The 21,000-nt window shown below is 42.7% G+C and overlaps 1 protein-coding gene across 1 annotated transcript in view; it reads right to left on the reverse strand.

Annotated features, from left to right (window-relative positions):
- Positions 1–4,048: 4,048 nt before the first annotated feature.
- Positions 4,049–21,000, reverse strand: part of EML3 (EMAP like 3) — a 65,790-nt gene continuing 48,838 nt past the window's right edge. The window contains exons 10-23 of the mRNA XM_066582704.1: positions 18,768–18,869; positions 18,193–18,288; positions 17,270–17,404; positions 16,664–16,802; positions 16,096–16,247; positions 15,890–16,015; positions 14,075–14,206; positions 13,642–13,709; positions 13,379–13,467; positions 11,900–12,102; positions 11,218–11,305; positions 9,649–9,747; positions 6,083–6,213; positions 4,049–5,990 (exon numbers count right to left, since the gene is read on the reverse strand). Coding sequence (XP_066438801.1) covers positions 5,802–5,990; positions 6,083–6,213; positions 9,649–9,747; positions 11,218–11,305; positions 11,900–12,102; positions 13,379–13,467; positions 13,642–13,709; positions 14,075–14,206; positions 15,890–16,015; positions 16,096–16,247; positions 16,664–16,802; positions 17,270–17,404; positions 18,193–18,288; positions 18,768–18,869 — 1,749 coding nt within the window. The 3' untranslated portion in view covers positions 4,049–5,801. The remainder of the gene's footprint in view (positions 5,991–6,082; positions 6,214–9,648; positions 9,748–11,217; positions 11,306–11,899; positions 12,103–13,378; positions 13,468–13,641; positions 13,710–14,074; positions 14,207–15,889; positions 16,016–16,095; positions 16,248–16,663; positions 16,803–17,269; positions 17,405–18,192; positions 18,289–18,767; positions 18,870–21,000) is intronic.

Consider the following 21,000-nt stretch of genomic DNA (forward strand, 5'->3'; position numbering starts at 1 on the left):
TCTCTGGGTCAGTACGATTACTACGATACCAAACTTCTGTAGCTTTTTTTTACTATACTATCCTTTTTTTTCCAAAGACATTTAATTTTTTTCAATTATTTTCTGCGGTCATCTTGTGCGCGCAATAACTTTTAAAATTTTCCATCGACGTAGTTAAGCAAGGGCTCATTTTTTGATCACTTTTTATTGCGTTTTTTCTGGGAGACAGGGTGACTGAAAGTGCATTTCTGGCGTTCTTTATTTTTTTTTTTCGGACAAAGTTCACCGTGCGGGGTAAATAATGCGCTACTTTGATAGAGCAGACGTTTACAGATGCGGCGATACCAGATATGTATTTTTAATTTATTTCGATTTTTTAATTATAGAGATGGTAAAAGGGGGGTGATTTAAACTTTTATTAATTTTACAACTGAAAAAACGTTATTGATCTTTTCTTTTACTTTACATTCAAGTCCCACTGGGGGACTTTAACATGCGATGCTTTGATCGCTCCTGCAGTATGATGTAATGATACAGCATTACGACATACTGCAATTTTACAGGCAGCCTATCAAGCCACCCCACGGGGATGACTTGATAGGCAGTCTCTCAAGGCTGCCATGACACCTGCACGGCTCCCCCGACTTTGCAGCATCACTTGCAAGGATTTTCGGGGGAGGTGTGTGTGTGTGTGTGGGGGGGGGGGGGGGCTTGAAATATAAGCTCTACCCCTAAAACAAGCTGTAACTGAAGAGGAAAAAAAAAAGTATACATCACCTCTCCCGCGCTGGCTGGGGCACCGCCGCAGCTTCTCCCAGGGTCCCGGCACTGATTATCTTCTTTATCTTCTGGCCGGGGATTCAAAAATCTCCGGCTGCTGGAAGCGCTGTCTGTGATTGGCTGACGCTTAGCTAATAACAGCCAGTGCTCGATGAATGGCTGTGATTGCTTTCAGGAGGCGGGGATTTTTAAATCCCTGGCAGGAAGAGAAGAAGATCAGTGCCGGGACCCAGAGAGAAGCTGCGGCCGGGCTGACAGCGTGTCTTAGGTTATGTATGTGTATTTTTTTCTGCAGTTAGGGCTTAGATTATACGGTAGCTTTGACAGTAGCATTTGTTACTGTCAAAGTTGCATCGCATGAAAACCGTGTTTTCGTGCGATGCAACAGAGAGGAAGGCTCCATAGAGATAATGATAGAAGAGCAGGACTTCCCTTTCTCTGTGTTCAGTATATAGGAGATGTGGAAGCAGCTAATCTACACCCACCATCACAGAAAAAGGCAAGTTAGAGATATTGCCCACAGACAGGAAACCTTTAAAAAAAGCAGGATACAAGTCTTATAATGGTCAGAAAAGGTGCTATTCAGAATGAGGTCACATGACCAACCCTATAGCATATGAATCCTATTAACTTGCTTGTGTTCCAGGTGTCGTGAGTGAATGTTACGTCGTCTGAAGCAGTAGAAGGCCCGGGTTGCAGGCGAAATCTTTTTCCGGTACAAGCAAGCGTTCCAGCGCAGCTAACCAATCCCCTTATTTACACTTTGCTTGCCTGCCCGCTGTGAATTATTCTAGGGGTTTTCCCCAGCTCGCAACATTGTATCCACCAAACGTTTGTGTGCAGTAGGTACTGTTGGAAGCAAAACCACAAACCAGCTAATATGCCAACTCCACTCCATATTGCTTAGGACTGTGTTATTACCCATGATGGAAACATTGGTCAGGCACAACGTGATCGTGCTCTTGAGTTAGAACGTATTCTGGGGACTGGCTTGTGTTCCAGGTATCTTTCATGACAGGGCATTGCAACCAACCTGCAGAGGCCCTTTTACACACAAATGAAGCTGATAAAGTGTTAATGGACATTAGTGTTCATTAACACTTTATGCAAACGATCGCAAAAACTGTCAATCTTTCAATCGCTTGAAAGATTGCCTTTGCGTGTAAATGGGGCTTAAAGGGGTTCTGACATGAAAAAAAAAAATTGTACTCACCTTGCCTGGCCTGGCCCGATCGCCAGGCATGTCCCCTCCAGCCGGCATCTTCTTCTGTGCCTTTAAAGCAGAGCAGGAGCGGTCAAAAAGACCGCTTCCTGCTCTGGTCCATCCGTCAGGCACTTCCGAGGTCAACGGACGGACCGCACAGTGCTTGCTGTGGGCGGCCCGTCCGTCCTGCTGAACTCCGGAGTGCTGAGCATGCGCAGTGGAGACGCGGCCCGTCCTGACTCCTGTCAGAGGGCACCTCTCCACTGCGCATGCGCGCGATCCCGGAGCGGCGTGGCTGCTGGAGGAAGAAGACTGCCTGCCGGGAGGCATATTTGTACTTTCTGCTTAGGTTAAGCAGCGCTGCTGATTAGAGCCACCTGATTGGCTCTTCGGCACCACGTGACTGCACAGCGTGCACCAATCAGGTGGCTCTAGTCAGGCTGCTTAACCTAAGCAGAAAGTGCTAATAAGCTGCTGGGAGATGACCCCCCGATGTCAACAACAACAGGAGAACAGGTAAGTATAAGATTTTTATGCTTTAGCAGCCATTAGAGGGGTGGTCTCGCGAAACCAAGTGGGGGTATACACTTCCGTATGGCCATATTAATGCACTTTGTAATATACATCGTGCATTAAATATGAGCCATACAGAAGTTATTCCACTTACCTGCTCCGTTGCTAGCGTCCTCGTCTCCATGGTTCCGTCTAAATTCGCTGGCAGCTTGCTTTTTTAGACGCGCTTGCGCAGTCCGGTCTTCTCCTTTCAGCACGAGCCGCTTCAGTGTGCTCCCCGCTACAGCTCTTCTGCGCATGCGCAGACGTGCTGTCACTGCTCGGGAGCGCGCTGGAGCGGCCATTCTGTACCTTCCTCTGTTAGAGGAAGGTGCAGAGCCGCCCAGCTGTCCGGAGAAGCCGCCCAGCTGTCCTGCCGTCCAGGTAAGTGATGGGCCGGGGGGGGGGCTGCCGCTGCGCCGGGGGGGGGGGCTGTCGTCGCTGTCGCTGCGATGGGGGGGGGGGGAGGGGGGGCTGTCGCTAGGCCGGGGGGGGCTGTCGCTGCGATGGGGGGGCTGTTGCTAGGCCGGGGAGGGCTGTCGCTGCGATGGGGGGGCTGTCGCTAGGCCGGGGGGGGGCTGTCGCTGCGATGGGGGGCTGTCGCTAGGCCGGGGGGGGGGCTGCCGCTGCGATGGGGGGGCTGTCGCTAGGCCGGGGGGGGCTGTCGCTGCGATGGGGGGGCTGTCGCTAGGCCGGGGGGGGCTGTCGCTAGGCCGGGGGAACTAGCGCTGGGCCAGGGGGGTAAGTGATGGGTTGGGGGTGATGTTCACTGACAGGTGAAGGCCCCGGAGCCCAGCGCTGGGCTCCGGGGCCTTCACCTGGGCTCCGGAACCTAGCGCTGGGCTCCGGGGCCTTCACCTGGGCTGAGGGTCTAGCGCTGGGGAGCCGGGAGCGTAGCGCTGGGGAGCCGGGGGCTAGCGCCGGTTACCTGCTGCCTGGCGGTGGGTGACTGGTCGGCGGCTGCGGGGCGGCTGCGCGGCGTCTGGTTGGCGGCTGCAGGGCGTCCGGTTGCCATGGAGACACAGCTGGCAGCGTCTCGGGAGCGCGCACGTCGGGCTGCAGCGAGCGACGGGGAAAGAGCCGGCGGCCATCTTGGGGAAACTTTTATAAGTTGCTGAAACGCTGGAACGGTAAGCACAAACCAGCTAGGAAAGTCATTTACAGGGGTAATTAGTAATGTATGTTTAATTAGGGGGACTGGGCAAAAAAAAAAATCACTGCTTCCTCGAGACATCTCCTTTAACCCATGGGTTCCCTGGGTCCATTAGGCACACCAGGGAACAATGGCTGCTAAAGCATAAAAACATTATTCATGTCAGAACCCCTTTAAGTCTATAGACAGAAGTGTGGGAGAAGCAGTGAGTTAAACAGAGACACACAGACATGCTGTTAGGTGATAAGTAAAGGATACAAGTCATGTATTAGCCATATATAGTGTTATTTTTCATGTGCACACACCGCAGCTTATTCTGAGAAGTCATGTGAAAAGTCAGGTATGCTTTAAAAACTAATAATGACACAACCATTTTAATATTTCATATATATCTATTTAATAAAAATTCATATAAACTGGTGGACAGTAATTAAACATATCTTTATATACATTAAGGGGTCAAACAAAGGTGCTTAAGACGGTATCAAAAAGATAAAACGTAGAGGGAAGGCGCATTGTAAGAGTGGGAGGGAGGTTGCATGTGGCTCTCAGCAGGCGCAGCTCTCATATTACTTGGTATGCACTATTGATCAATATGGCTCAATGTCAAGATTGTTTACATGTAATGACACATTATGGGATAGAAAGCATCATAACTTTGGGGATATGTTGCAGGATCTACAGTAAAATATTTGGTAGATGCATTTCATATATATCAGGGATTCAAACTAACAGTATGAGTATGTGAGCACCAGCAAAGCATTCTACATTTTAAATTAGGGCTACATGGCGATTTTGACCTCAAAGGGGTCACGCAACCAAAGAGCACGGTGTAGCCCTGCGACCTCGTACTAACCCCAATACTCTTTAATATATTATATATATTATATAAGATCTACCCTGCTTCACTCTTTAAAAAAAGTTTATATATGCTTGTGTTTACATCTGGAGGCTTACATTATGATATGTACAAAAGACAGTATATGAGGCACTTTGTGAGTTTATTATTGCAGTATTTGCTGTGCTTGTGCTTCAGTAGTTAGGATGGTTTTTAGACCTATGGCTCAGTCTTGGGACAGTTTAGCAGTTTAAGGGAAGCTGGTTTCATACATGCATATTATGGGCGCATTTCCAGGCCGTGTGGTTTATTGACCCGAATTCTGAGTTCAGGTGAGTAAAATCTGTGATCACCCCAAGGCACATATCCATATTACATCCAGGTTTCTGCGGAAGTTTTTCATGCAATCTTTGAGTAAAAACAAGAAGTGGGTCCTGAAAAACTGTCAGAAAAAGGCGCGTGAAACCACCCTGTGGATAGTTTCACAAAAAGTATTTCTCTACCCATATTACACCGAATATCCCAGTCCAACCGCGGGTCTAATGACCCGAACAGACATGCTTTTTGTTGCTGTCTATTTGGGTAATTAGATCTGCGATCAAGGCAGGGCGCTGGACTGTAAAATGCGCCTCATGTGAAACTAGCTTAAGCCTGGAATCACAGAGTTTTTAGGATTTTTGATGCAGTTTATTCTTTTAGAAAAACATTGAATTAGATATAAAGAGAGGTATCAGTCTTTCCTTTATACTTTTTTTCCTTCTTTTTGGATCAACTCCTGGCTTTGTCTCAAAAAAAGTATCAAAAACTGCCAGTGTGATCCCAAGCTAAGGGAGTACAGTATGAGGGTGCTTTCACACACACTAGAATATTTAGCAGTATGCTGCAGAATATTCCGGCCTACAGAAAAATCCACATGTCCACCAAATGGCTGAAATCTGTATTTAGACATGTGGATTTTGACAGTGGAATATTCAATCGCATATTCTGATGTGTGTAAGAAAGTGCCCTAAGAGAAATGTGGTTGGCATAAAGCAGAGCAGCTAGTATGCCCGATACTACTTGCTGTGTTGTACCATATTTGTCATTTTGTGCCATTGGCTGCAGGCTGTTGTGTTGGCACCATTTTTCGTGAGCACCTGTATAAAGTTGGTTCAGAAGTCACCTTATATGGCATTTTTGAGTAAGGTAACAATGGATGTTGGCAGATATAATAGTTGTGAAAAGCATGACTTGTATGTGGCTCTTTGTTCAGCACGTAATTCTTACAAGATTTAGATTTGAGTAATAGGGCCCCCTCAGTGAGCAGCATCTATCGAAGAGGTGGAAGACAATGAATGGCTTCGAGGAATGCTGGCAGCTTTGACAACTCTCCATTGAAAAATGCTTGCATCCTTCCCACCCAATGAGATGAGATAATTATCACTGTGAGTGAAGCGAACATTGGTCACATGACTTCCATGACCAGCATAGATATGGCTTGGAGCCTGTTGAAGAGATATGAATCAGATGAATTAGAAATATTTTATATTATATTAGCGAGATATTACATAACACATAAACATGTCAGGCTTCATACCTTAGGCTTGTTGCAAGGATAGCGAAAGAGGTGAACTTTACAGAAATCATCTGCAACTGAGATCATGGTCATTCCATGGGAGCGGGCAAGAGCATTAATATCTGTCCCATCAGATCCTTCAGGCCAAACCCCTATTAGAAATAAATAAAAATAAAATATATTAATGATCTCCTCCCATCGACTAACTGCGCAATGAGATCACAGGGAGCCCTGCGGGTGTCAAAACAGCCGGGGGCCTTCTGAAAGGCCCCAGGGCTGTCATGGCAGAATGCCTATCAAGCAGTCCCCATGGGGTGGCTTGATAGACTGTCTGCCAGATTGCAGTATGATGTAATGCGATGACATTACATCATACTGTAGAAGCAATCACAGCACTCTGGGGACTAAGAAAAAAGTAAAAACAAGATAAATAAAGTTTTACTAATTGTAAAAAAAAAAGTAATAAAAGTTTGGCCGTCTTTTGCCATATTTATAATAAAAGAATCTAAATCATAAAACAAAAAATCAGAGCTATCAAAATAATGCATTATTTACCCCGCACGATGAACGTTGTCAGAAAAACAAATAACGCCAGAAATGCACCTTTTTGGTCACCCTGTCTCCAAAAAAGAAATGCAATAAAAAGCGATCAAAAAGTGGTATACGTATTCTAGAAGGATACCAACGCAAACTACAGGATGTTCCGCAAAAAAATAGCCCTTGTATAACTGTGTTGACGGAAAAGAAAAAAAGTTATTGCGTGCAGAAGATGGCAGAAAATTAAATAAAAAATTAAATGTCCTTGAAAAAAAATAAAAGTAGTACAGCAAGGGTGCCTTCACACGAGCGTGTTTATGTGCGTACAGTTGCGCACACAAAAACACGCTCCTATTAGACACACTGGTTCCCTATGGTGTGTTCACACGTTCATGTTTTACAGGCGTGCAAACGCACGTACCTGCAAACATAGGACATGCGTGCACCATAGGTCCGTGGTGTGCATTAATATTCCCCCGCGGGCAGTCCCCTTGTCACTGAACACTGTGACAGCTCTGTCACAGTGATTAGTGCCAAAAGGACTCCCCGCGAGGGAATACTAATTAAGATCATACCTAGAATGTGTTAAAAATAAAAAATATATATACTCATCTCTCCTCAGCTGCCGGGGCTCAGGCGTGTCTAGCTTGTCTTCTCCCTGCACTGCTCTGAAGCGCTTTCAGCAGGCGGGGATGTAAAATCCCTGTCTTCTGAAAGGGCTGTATCTGATTGGCTGAGAGCTCAGCCAATCACAAGCAGCTCTCAGCCATTCATTAAATGACAGCTGAGTCCTGCCTGTGATTGGTGACAGCACTCAGCCAATCACAGGCAGTTCTTGGTCATTCATTGAATTCTATGAATAATGGCCAGGTTCTGCCTGTGATTTGCTGGGGAATATTTACATGGCAGCGGCGGAGAGGCGAGAATAAATATATATATTTATATAAATTTTTTATTTTTATTTTTAATACAAACAGGGGTGATTTTCAGGGACGGGCTTATATTTAACCCCGTAGTGACGGCCCCATTGCCTTTTTACGTCCTGGCCTGCTGGGCTTAATTCCTAGAGGACGTAAAAACATACCTCCTCTAGGAATGAAAGTTCTGCAGGCCAGGATGTGATAGCTCCATGCTGCCGGTTAATTTATGCTGAAGATTTTTAGTGTAGATTTCGTCCTCTGCGATGCAAAAGGTGAATTCTGAGTAATCCACTGCATTTTCGCTTGTAAATTTGCGTCATTTTGTAGAAAATCCTAAATGGACCTGCCTCCTGTGTCCGTACCCTATATGTGTGTGAAAATGTATTCATATGTTTGGGTCATATTCTCTACACCTGTAATTTAGGTTACATTTGCACCATTTTCTTCAAATGTCTCCAGGTATATTGCAAAATTAGGGAATGCAGCCATATGTCATATGCTTATACTAGAGCGGTTTGTTTTTTATCCTACATACAGTGCTGTTAGTTGATATATTTTTCTTCTGTCAGAAACAAACATAAGCTTAGGTCACTTCTCCTATCTGTGTAGTATGCTTAGTTCTGATACCTCATCTATGCAGTAGGCTTTCTACTATTACTGTATCTATGTAGTAAGCTCAGTTGTGAGGATGTATCTAAGTAATAAGCTTGGTTCTATTACCATATCTATGTAGGAAGCTAAGTTCTGGTATCGTATCTATGTAATAAAAAGGGTTTTATTACTGTATCTATGTAGAAAACGTAATTCTGCTCTTGCATTGAGGCAATAAGCTTAGTTCTGGTACCGTATCTATGTCATAAACTTGGTTCTGCTAAGTAAGCTAGGTTCTGTTACCTTATCAATATAGAGGGCTTGGTCCTATTACAATAGCTGCATATATATATTATGCTTATCACCTTCTGCTCTTATCTAGCTTTCCTGTGGGAGATATTGATTCATTAAAGGGGTTGTCCCGCGATAGCAAGTGGGGTTATGCACTTCTGTATGGCCATATTAATGCACTTTGTAATATACATCGTGCATTAAATATTGGCCATACAGAAGTTATACGCTTACCCCCTCCGGTGCTGGCGTCCCCGTCTCCATGGCGCCGACCAAAGCTGCCTTCTCCTTGGATTAGACGTGCTTGCGCTGTCTGCCCTCTTCTGTCCGGCTCCGGAGTGCTCGCGCCGCAGAGGTCTTTTGCGCATGCGCAGAAGACCTGTGCGCCGCGAGCGCGCCGGAGCGGCCCCTTCAGCGCAAGCGCGTCTAATCCAGGGAGAAGGCAGCTTTGGTTGGCGCCATGGAGATGGGGACGCCAGCACCAGAGGCGGTAAGTGTATAACTTCTGTATGGCCAATATTTAATGCACGATTTATATTACAAAGTGCATTAATATGGCCATACAGAAGTGCTTAACCCCACTTGCTATCGCGGGACAACCCCTTTAAATATCTGGGAAACGTAGAAAGATATTATGAACTTCAATGATAATTCAGCACTGAAAGTGAACATGCATGGTTACTTTATATATGGAAGGAGGGCCCTCACAATACCACTGGCAGGCACTATATACCCCAGCCAAACAAAATGTACATCACAAAAAACTGTAAGATCTGAGGAGCTCATACATACACCTGTGAATATACATGGGAGGTATGTGTCAAAGAAAAGCGAAAACCACAGGAACACGCCAATCAACTTTTCTGACTGATGAAAATGTATTAAGGCATTCCTCTCTAGGTGATGCTAATCACCCCTATGACTGTAGCATATAACAGGTATTGCTAGAGAGGCGTTTAGCATATTTTACGCTAAAGATTATGTACGGACAGGACTGAGCCAGTATAAAATGTAAATGTTATTGATGTTTGTGTATGTGGTGCGTGTGTTTGTGCAAATCATTTGATGCCGCATTCTGTATGTGGGTAAGCATCTGGGGCATGGGGTCAATAAAGAGCCAAAATTAGGCGAAGAGGAGTTCTCATCTTCTCAGTCTTGTTCTTATTTCCTTTCTTTATTTGCTTAGTAGAGAGATGTAATATCACTTATAATCACAGACGGGTAGGTCATGGACTAGCTGTAACTTACCAAAAACATGGTATCCCAGTACGCAGGTGTATGTTGCCCACTCACGGTCTTTGTTTTTATATCTGTTTCTGATAAGTTTGCAGCCTCCAGTGATATCCCCTTGATAGGAATAAGAAGCAGAAAAGGTGAGACAACTGCAGATATTAAAAAACAGCTCTATAAAGTTGTGATTTCATTTACAATGACAGGTGTGAGCATTTTACGGGTCTGTTCATGTGTGGTATATTTTGGTGTAGATCTACACCAAAGTCCGCGGCATACTTTGCGCTGTGGATTTTGATACAGATCCACAGCAGATTTCACCCTTTTAATTTGAGGTGTGAAGTTTGTTGCAGATCCCATCAAAATCCGCACTAACGATGTGGAGTTTGATGTGGTTTTTGGATGTGGCTTGCTGTGGAAAATCCGCACCACTTCTGCAACATGTCAATGTTTCAAAAGAGCATGCACAGTCGACTGTGCATATACAGGGGACTAGGAGTTAGGGCTGCTGGCCAATAACTTCCAATGTGTATGAACACCTTCACAATATTATTGCAATTATTTGAGCAGCACCAGTTTATTTTTCTTAATGTGTCTCATTACAGCTTATAGTTATAATATAATAATACTTAAATGTCCGTCCAGTTATCATACAGTTTATATATTGTATATGGCATTTAATATGGCTCTAGATGACAAGTCATTAATTTATAGAAAAGCCCTAAAACTTGTGTTTGCAAGAACAAGGGTATTATAAAATCCAGTTTCTCAACCATCCATAAGGAAGTTACTAATAGCACATCACATTTTAAAACACTGTGCCTAATGTTACTAAAATGGTCATTGTTATACATGGCAGCATCACAGTTCAGCTATCATTTTCTAAACTCCACTGAAAAAAATAAAGGATTTACAGTGCTTGTGATTGCTGTTAAGGCCCATTTACATGGAGTGATGATCGCTGAAAGATCGCTCAAAACGACAGTTTGAGTGACAGCTTTGAGCGATCATTTAGCATAAACTTTTAAGTAGCTACTCAGCTACTTAATAGCTATTTAGTGTGCAAATGAAGCCTTAGCTGAATGCAGTTAATAGCCCAAGGGCTCTTATCTGCTTTCAGTTCCTTTGTTTTCCGATGGGAAACAATGATATCAGCACTACCCGAGGAGAACTGCTGATAAGACCGCACAACGATTTTTAGGTTGGCCTGAATTTAACGATCAGCTAGCAGTGCACGAAAAGTGCACAATGGCCGCGGGTTTAGATGCAACGATGATCGCTCAAAGGATTGCTTTTTAGCCATTTTCGAGCGATCATTGCTCCATGTAAATGGGCCTTTATTTAGCACAAATATCTCCACAGCCACATACTCCATTTTCAGGGATTTGCCTTAGAATATTGGCACATTTCATTTAGCTAATCTCCCTATTGTACATTACAACAGTGTGTAACTTTTCACTTAAGAAAGATTATTATTTATTCACGAGAGACTGGAACCCCCCACGTTTTAATTTCCATCTGTGTATATATGGATTATCTCGAAAAAATGGAAATTAATGATAAAATATAAAAATACTCAATACTCACAGTATAGTATCTCGTAGTCTCCAGAGTTTGACATGATATAATTTCCATCTTTTGACCAGTCCAAATGGGTGATGAAGCTAGAGTGTCCCTGTGGTGATAAAATGGAAAATAAATTCCACTTAGGAATTTTTTTTGTTGACTTTCATGCTGAATGTAAATGTAGATAAAATTAAGTAACTCCTTCCATGTAAAAATCAGAGAGCTACAAGAATCTGCTGAATCACTTTCTATGTTGATGACAGGATCTTCTTCAGGATCCTGTACAATACACAAGTGGTAATTTATCAGCATAGGCACTCAAATGGTTCAGGGTGCAACAAATTTATTAACAAAGCCTTTTGAGGACTCTGAAGAAGCTTCACCTATCTTTTATGACACATTTGTGTGAAAGTGGTATTAATGCAGGGGATTCAGAAATACAATGAATGACTCCGATGTATGTAGGAGATAAATGCGCATCCTATTGGGCTGTTTATTCCAGCCAATCGAATGCAACATATATTACAGTAGCACTGTGACATTGTTTTCAAGCAACCATAGCCCAGAAAAAACATGGTAAACTGGAAAAACCACAGTATGAGAACTTGTGAATTTTAAAATAAGTGATAATAGATATCACAAAATGACATTGACAGGTAAGGAGTAGGAATGGATCCTGGGCAAAGCAAACAATAAAACATACCATACACTTTCCATATCGTGTGTACTGCTGTGTTCTCTCACACACTAAATTATCTCCCTCTCCTTCGGTGTTTTCACTTTCTTCTTGGGAGCTACATTTTTCTTCCATGGAGTTATCGTGTGAATAATCTTTATGATCTTTTTGGCCTGTGCTATACATGTAAATGATATTATCATGGGAGCCAACAGCCAGGAAATTCCCATCTGTCAAAGCAAAAACACAAAATTAGGTAACACCAACATTGAAAAGGACTTGGGGATTTTAGTTAACTACAATCTTAACTGGAGCAACCAGTGTCAGGCAGCTGCTGCCAAGGCAAATAAAATCATGGGACGCATCAAAAGAGGTCTAGGGGCGCATGACAAGATGGTCCTTCTTCTGTAAAAGTCACTAGTCAGACCACACATGGAATATTGTGGACAGTTGTGGGCACTGGTATTCAAGAAGGACATATCGGAGCTGAAGTGGGTACAAAGATGGGCAACTAAAGTAATATGTATAAATATATCAGGGGACATTACAGAGATCTCTCTCGTCATCTATTTATACCCAGGACTGTGACAGTAACAATGGGGCATTCTCTACATCTAGAGGAAAGAAGGTTTCTACACCAACATAGGAGGTTCTTTACTGTAAGAGCAGTGAAACTATGGAACTCTGCCTGAGGACGTGGTGATGGTAAACTCACTAAAAGAGTACAAGAGGGGCCTGGACACCTTTCTTGAGCGTTACAATATTATATGTTATAATCACTTATGACATCAGAAGGGTCAGTGATCTAGGGATTATTCCGGTTGCCAGATTTGGGTCAGGAAGGAATTTTTTTCCTTAAATGGGGAAAATTGGCTTCTACCTCATTGGGGTTTTTTGCCTTCCTCTGGATCAACATTGGAGGAAAGGGGTGTAATAGGCTGAACTGAATGAACATATGACTTTTAACGGCCTTATATGCTCTGTTACTAAAATAACGAAAACCATGCAGTAAGTAATATGACAGAAAAGGTCATAAAGGGGAAAAAAGACATAAAAGTAGATAATAGAAAGCAAACTATGAAACTCAAAATGTTTTGTTCTAAATGTTCCCTTTACAAACCATGATTTTAAATTCACTGACAAATAAACTGTGGATCAAAAAATTTTTGGCTGAAAGTCCCGTAAGTTTGTGTGAGAATTCTAAGAATCTACACCCTGTACTCATATCCCAGAACTGACCTAAGATCTGGGAAGAACACTGAATATAAACACACTTTAAAACAGAAAAATGCACTTAAAAAGAGGCACTTCTAAAAAAGAGGTTTGTTCTGCACCGTACCAGCTGAATATATGTGTGGTTTTCAAAAGTTCACCTTAATTTAATTTCTAAGATACCCCCTGCGTGGGGAACTTGCTAAAGCTTCTCAGTTTGTCAAAAAAATGAATAAATCAATAAAATCATTTTGAAACAAAAAAGAGGCACTTGTGTCCTTTTCCTTTACTCACTTGGAGAGTATCTGACCACAGAAAGTTGCTCATTTCCATCAGAGTGCACAAACAGGATTTTGCGGCTCTGTAGGTCCAGGACCAGCCACCTGTAGAGAAGGGACATGTCACTGCTACAGTGGAGTTGAGAGAAATTAGAGAAGGAGCCACACACTGATGTGGGTATACAAAACTGGAATGCTACTGCAATACCAAGTCAGTAGAGGATAATACAGGTACAGAATGAGTTATAGAAGGGTAAAGGAACAGATTTTTGTTCTTACTTTCCTGTGCTAAGACCCACACAAATTTCTTGTCCATTGGGATGGAAATCTGCACATAAACCATGATCCTATGGGAAAGAAATACTGTATCTAAGTATAGTCACGTGTGCCTAGATAAATACATGCGTGCAATAACTTTTCTTATAAAAGTGTTTATAGACCATTAAATAGTCTAATCCTCTTAACACTATTTAGCCACTGTATTGCAGCAACAAAATGTAGCTATGAAACATATGGGAGTGGTCAGACAGCGAAAACTGACCATTGTGACTCTCTACTCTGATGCACAGAAGGATTATTCTGAATGGAGGTTTCTCCTTTACAATGCCTATATGCCCTAATAGGGAATATGGCCAGGAGTTGTCTATATGACTAAACCCCTTTAAATTAAACCCTAGTGTAACATTTATGTGTTCTGCAAAAGTTGTCTCACCTCTAATACACATGCCCAATTCAGGGTATGGTCATCACCATTCCAAATACACAATTGCTTGTCATGACCACAGGTCAGAAAGATATTAAGAAATGGATGGGTAGCCAACCCCCACAATTCATCTGTGTGCCCCTGCAGATAAGAACAATCAGTATATTTAAAGCATGTTCCAGGTAAATCAAAGAAAAAATCAATGAAGTAGTGTCCACAAGACTGACCTATCTTCCTCTTACTACTATCAACTAACCTGCTTTCATTTTCCATTGGTAAGCTATGCTAGTAATGGTGGCCTCTGCGTGCCATGTTCATGATATGATGCTTAACCAATAATACTATAACAAACAAAACAAACTGTTAAGACTATGTTCATACCTGCGTTTGGGGGTTCTGTTTTCCTGCCTCGTTATGGGAGCAGAAAAGGGGAATTCCCTGGCTAAACGGATCTTAAGACTAAACTAAATGGCACAGGGCAGACCCCATTGACTATAATGAGGTCTGTTTATTTTCCATTTAGCCATCAACATTTACTTGATGAAAAAGTTTTCATGCAGGACTTTTGTCTGGAATTTTATGCTGAATCTGCAGCGGAACCTTTAGGCTGCCTGCACACGGGCGGAAATCCCGCGGCAGGATTTCCCGCGGGATTTCCGCCACTGAAAGCCTGCATAGGAGTGCATTACAATACGCACTCCTATGCAGACGACCGCAGAAACGTGACTCACCCGGACGCCGACTCCGGTCTGCGCGTGCGCCGGCTGCTGGCACATGAAAGAGCCGGGGCCGCTAGGCGCGGGTGAGTACGCGCTTGTCTCTGCAGGCGCTCGGGTCGGGTCCCGCCGGATCCGACCTGCTCGTCTGCAGGCGGCCTTAAACAGAGGATTCTAATGCAGATGTGAGCATAGCCTACCTAAACATTATCCAAATCTACTGATAACACAAGTTCTGTCCATGGTCCATCTGTTTGGTAAGCATGTACAGTATACTCTGATGCTAGTGCCGTGGAAGCTTTACTTCACAAATATCCCCAAAAATAGCATCTCCATTCACATCTCTTATTAAACCAAAACAAGAATAGATTAAAGAAGGGAAGAAGAAAACATTCCCAAACATTTCAAAAAGTTTCCCATTTACCTTCTGCTGGGATATGTTCCTATTTTGGGACTGAAGGGAAAATTACTTTTGGGGGCAACAGTGTAAAATGGTTAAATTAGCCATTTGTGATCGGAACAGACAGGTGACGCTTCAGCTACATTGTTCTAGGTTCAGGTCGCTCCTGCTTGTTGTTGTAGCAGTTCTGCTCATAGAAATATGAGAAGGAATTGCAGAGAATGCATTTTGAGATTATAGTTGAAATGACGAGTCAAATACTCTTCAGTCCATGTTGAAAAATCAGACTTCTTCTAGTTGTGTTGGACTTCAACTATTACATTTCTGCCATGCTCTGAATTGCTCTCATTACATTACGGTTATCTACATATTCTTCACTCTTGCAATGCATATTTAGTGACTTGGGCCATTTTATTCTGCATTCTATATTACTAAAAGTCCTATGGTGGTTTTACAATATTGTGTACTGACTGATTCACAGACCTTTGTGTTATTGTCCCTGAATGCAAGTTACTGAGATGCATGTCCCATAAGTTACGGTACTGTGATATGTCAGGTGTTTTCTTTTGAGTACCCAGTGTAATATGGGTACTACTTTTCATTCTTTCATGGATTTGCTTTCTAACATTCTTTGTGCTCGTGTGATCTTTAATGCACTGTCTTTTGTTTTATGAAATTAGCCTATATACACAAATGTATCAGCCAAACCTGTACAACAGGTGTAAATCCCTGTTCCAAAGACCCCTTCAGCAGGGCATTCTTCGCTGTGCCAACCAGCAGCTCTCCCTCTATGCCCTCTGCAACAGACCGTACAGCCCCATACTGCTCAGGAATCTGAAAAAATAAAAAGTGAAAAAATGTTTGAGCAAAGCAACACCAAATTAATACCTCATTCTTTCTGTGTAAGTGCTTACCTCATACTCCTTAAGCTGGCTCAGTGTGTCACTCCATAATACTAAGCGCCTATCCTTTCCTCCAGAACTGAGCACATAGCCTCCTCGGAGAGCCGTCAGTGATGATACACTACCATCATGTGCACGCGTGTGACGTGATATCTGATACGTATCTGTAGGACAGGGACTAAAGTTATGGTTTAGCAAGGAAGAAAACTCAGAACTGTATGATCAGTAATAGGTTGTGTAGAATATTTTTAGACTAAAGTTGGCCATAGATGTAAACTGGCCATGATTAGTCAAGCATTCCCTTCTAATAAGCATAAAGATTAAAAATAGAACATACACGGAAAAATATTTCCCCCTGAAAATTGTTTATATTGTGAAAAAAATTGCACAATACAGTTTTCAGATGATGGTAAATTAAATGCAAATTGTAGCATTTACCTCAATTGACCAGGAAAAACGTTGATGTATGAAAGATAAATGTTTCGACCAACGGACACATTTCCATTGGTCAGGACCAATCATGCTCCATACTAAAGATGTAACAATTGTAGATTAAGTGTTATAATCTGTTATCTCTCACCCTTTGCACCTTTGCCTAATGTCCGTGTGTCTGCTGCGCTTCTGGCCCAGGTTAATATCTGTCCCTCTGAGTCTCCGGTGAGGACATCTCCAGTTCGATCAAATAGCACACATTGCACATAGCGAGGCTTTTTATACTTCTGCAAGGGATCACAAACAAATAGTGTAAGAAATAATTTAGTAGAAGTTACAGTTTTCATAAACAAGTATTTAGGCATCCATAGCACACATCTGCATTGGAGACTCCGACGTAGATCCGGTTGGCACTATATAAGTAAGGAAAAATAGATAATGTATAAAGCAATGTAATTTTAAGGATTCTATTTCTGGAATTAGTGCAGCTAATCAAATACTATTATATGTCAGCTATAAGCGGTATGCCCATCTTAAATATTTATGTCTCTTTCTGTAACTGCCATAGATTCCAGTGGAGAAGGCTGTCCACAAGCGTTCAACTCTGAAGGGATTGTGGCTACAAAGAATAGGGAAACTGGGTCGAAGGACCCCTATTCTACCAATAGATGGGAGGTTTGGATAATGGAGTTGAATAGAAGTAATGTAGTTTTAAGATACCACATGTCAAAGGAAGTCATATTAAAGCACTTACCCCAAAAATGCCTTGTTTCTTAGTAAGTGAAGCACCACTCCAACTCCAAAAGTGAATATGCGACTTGCCTATAGTGACGATATAAGAGCTGTCCACGGGGTTGAAAGCAACGCAGAGCACTGGCTCATTCGTGCACTTCAAAATAAAAAAAATGGAAAAAAAAGTAAAACCAGTATGAATATTGCATAAAAAGTCAGATGAAGAAAATATGAACTCACCAACTGGAAAACAATTAAAAGAGGTACATCTAGCCATATAAGTAAAATTGCGGATGCTTCTGATTCGTTCAGAGAGCTCTCTGAGTGCTATTTTAGTAACTGCATCTCAGCCCCTGCTTCTATAGATTCTTCTATGGATTTGTTATGTATATTCTGCGACTGAAAGACCTTGCTTGCTGCCATTTTAAGTTCTATTAACAGTAACAGAGATCTTCTGCCCATTCACAGCCACCAGTTCAGCCCACTGCTTTAATGAGAAACAACCTTCCTGCCTTCTCTCAGCAATCTTTGCCCGTTACAATAACATCACTTTGCCCACTCTTTCACCATGCCGGTACACTGCTGGTGCAAGAGGTTAGAGCACAAGCCAAATCAACAGTATAAGTACAAGAATTAATCACTGTATACCCAAGTTTAACTGTCAAGATAATCTTTATACCATTGTAATTTATTGCATTATGAATCATACAGCAAAACCACAAGACAGTGATTAAGGCTGCCTTCACATCGGAGCTAGAACCTCCGTTTGGCGGTTCAGTCGCAAATCCGGCACAAAATACTGGAAGAAAAAGTGCTGCATGCATGGGGTGGGGGTGCAGGGGGTGGGGGTAGAGTGGTAGACTCCTCCTTGGAGTAAAAACAAGATGCAGATAAGTTTAGAAAAAGGGTTTGTAGGTTTGCTGCCCCAAAATTATATTAGCAGACCTTCGTTTCTGCAATCTTGTTTCCTTTCACAGTTTCCCAGATAGATAAAACATGGTCATTGCAGTCATCTATAACGGCAAGGTATAGCCCGGAGTCCTGTGAAAAGATGAGAAATATTGGGAGACGAATTATATTGTATGATGCTTGGCAAAATAAGTAATGCAAAAGTAACAATAAAGAATTATGAAGTAAAAAAATATATATGACTTTCTATAATTAAATATTTTTTTAAGATAGGGTAATATTGATTTTTGCTAAACTGGCATAACCATTGTCCCTTACCCCTATAAAAGTCTGCTACAAAGCGACATTCAGGCGGCAGTATTTTTGTCAGGATTTTTAAGCCAAAACCAGGAGTGGACCATAAACAGAGAACATGTATACTGGAAAGTTGTTGCACCTTTTCTGTGTTTTGAACCCAGTCCTTTGGCATACGAATGCAAAATACTGACCAAAATACTATCATGTGAAAGTGGCCTCATTTTGGGAACATAAGAAGGTAATGAAAAATGTTAAAGAATTCGGGAGATATTTGAAGGACTGAATGAGAAGGACTGCTGAATATGAAAACTTGCCTGCGTGGAAAAAGCAAGACAACCAACACTTCTTTCAAAGAAACCCAAGCCGATCTGATGTAATATCTGAAGTGATGATGAATCCCATATAAACACCATTGGCTGCAAAGAGAGAAGGATAAAAATGTCATAAATATATTTTTTTTAAATCCACTGCCTTGGGGTCACACTGGACTCTGACCTCTCCTTTACTCCCCACATACAATCTCTGGCCCGAACATGCTGCTGGCACCTCAGAAATATTGCTAAAATCCAGCCGTTCCTCATCACGGACAGACTATATACACTTGTCGCCCTCATCCACTCCTGACTTGACTACTGCAACTCGCTATTTATTGGCCTTCCCCGCACCAGACTCTCCCCTCTCCAATCCATACTAAACGCAGCAGCTAGGCTCATTTTTCCATCCAGACGTTACTCAGACGCCTCTGCACTATTCCAGTCGCTGTATTGGCTGCCCATCCACTACAGAACTAAATTTAAACTCCTCACCCACAAAGCTCTCCATGGCATGGAGCCATCGTACATCGCTTCCCTCCTGTCCATACACCACCCAGCCCGCTCACTCCGATCCGCTAAAACACTCAGACAAAACACCCCTCTAATACGAACCTCACATGCTCACCTACAGGGTTTACCAGAGCAGCACCCAACCTCTGGAACGCGCTACCCCAAGGTATCCGGACAATTCCCTATGCACGAAACTTTAGACATGGCTTAAAAACACACCTCTTCCGGGAGGCATACCAAATCTCCTGACCTAGTCCCCCTGCCCCTTCCTATGGCTCCCCACATCTTCCACCCTGCTTATTGCATATGACCTGTACCCCTGCACCTCCTTACCACCCCACCCCGTTTGCTTCTTAATAACTGATTTCCACATGTAATTCCCATTCTGCCTGTGTTCCCCCATGCCTTATCTCCCCCCCATCCTTTGTACCTCCTGTATCACCCCCACCCCATTTGTTTCAAACTGATTATATATCACATGTAATTGTTGTATTGTCTGTGTTCTCCCATGCTTGAAAGTGCTGCAAAATAAGTTGGCGCTATACAAATAAAGATTATTATATGAATAGCACGTTAAAGCATACAAGCATGGAAAAATACAGTACATAACATTTCAATTTATACATCGTACATATAAAAATCCGGGACAAAGGGTCCAGCCTTACATGGAGCACTGCACAAGTGTCTAGAGGTGGGAACAAAATGGAGAGTATAACAAAAAATGCTAGGGACTCGTAAAAGAAGAGGCGCGAAAGTTGGCAATTAAAAAAATTATCCATCCCATGGTTAGAATGGAATTCAGGGGCCAAGATTGGGAGGGACACATTATGAAATCCACTGCCTTGAGCACCAAAACACCTTGTGGGGGCACTAAAAGTAACTAATGATGGCTGCATCAAAGTCCTCCAAAGGAGTTTAATTGTAATTGAAATTCAAAATAAACCTTCCAAAGTTAAAGTAAATATTGGCTTATATATAGATAACTGCAGGAATTCCCCATTAGCCAACTTAGTATTTTTATAAGAAGTAGTGCTTTGACTAAAGCTGGCTATACAGTATTTTGGTCATTCAGCTGACAACTATTCCTCCAAATCCCGATAGACAGATCCCTCAAGTTACATTGGCCTAAGTATACAATATTTTCAATATACAAGTGCTTGCTTTATCTGTATTAGATACCAGCTTCATTATCTTTAATCTTCCTTTTCTATTTTGGATGACATTTGGAGGCTTCAGAACCAACTACCAGCTTTCCATAGAGTTGTAAATTGTACATGCATGCTTGGCTCAGTGGTGAGAGGGGAGTAAGCTGCCAACAGACACTTCTAGCAGCAGTTTGTCTCCACTGAGAACAAAAGGGTAAAGCCTGTTGTACTTGATGGACCCTTTTGTCCACCTGCCATTGGGGAAGAGTTGGGACTAGAGATGAGTGAGCGTGCTCGGATAAGGCAGTTATTCGAGCGAGCATCGCTCTTCACGAGTAACTGCATACTGGTCCGAGCAGGCTCTGGGGGAGTGAGAGAGATCTCTCTCACTCTCCCCCCGGCTTCCCCCCGAGCCTGCTCGGACGAGAATGCAGTTACTCGAGAAGAGCGATGCTCGCTCGAGTAGCTGCCTAATCCGAGCGTGCTCGCTCACCTCTAGTTGGGACATCACTATACACATTAGATAGTCAGCATTTAGTGAAAATAGTCAGCTTTGGTTGTCATTCATCTGTGTGTGC

This window comes from Eleutherodactylus coqui, chromosome 11 (genome assembly GCF_035609145.1).
Source record: "Eleutherodactylus coqui strain aEleCoq1 chromosome 11, aEleCoq1.hap1, whole genome shotgun sequence".
In the NCBI taxonomy this organism is placed as follows: domain Eukaryota; kingdom Metazoa; phylum Chordata; class Amphibia; order Anura; family Eleutherodactylidae; genus Eleutherodactylus; species Eleutherodactylus coqui.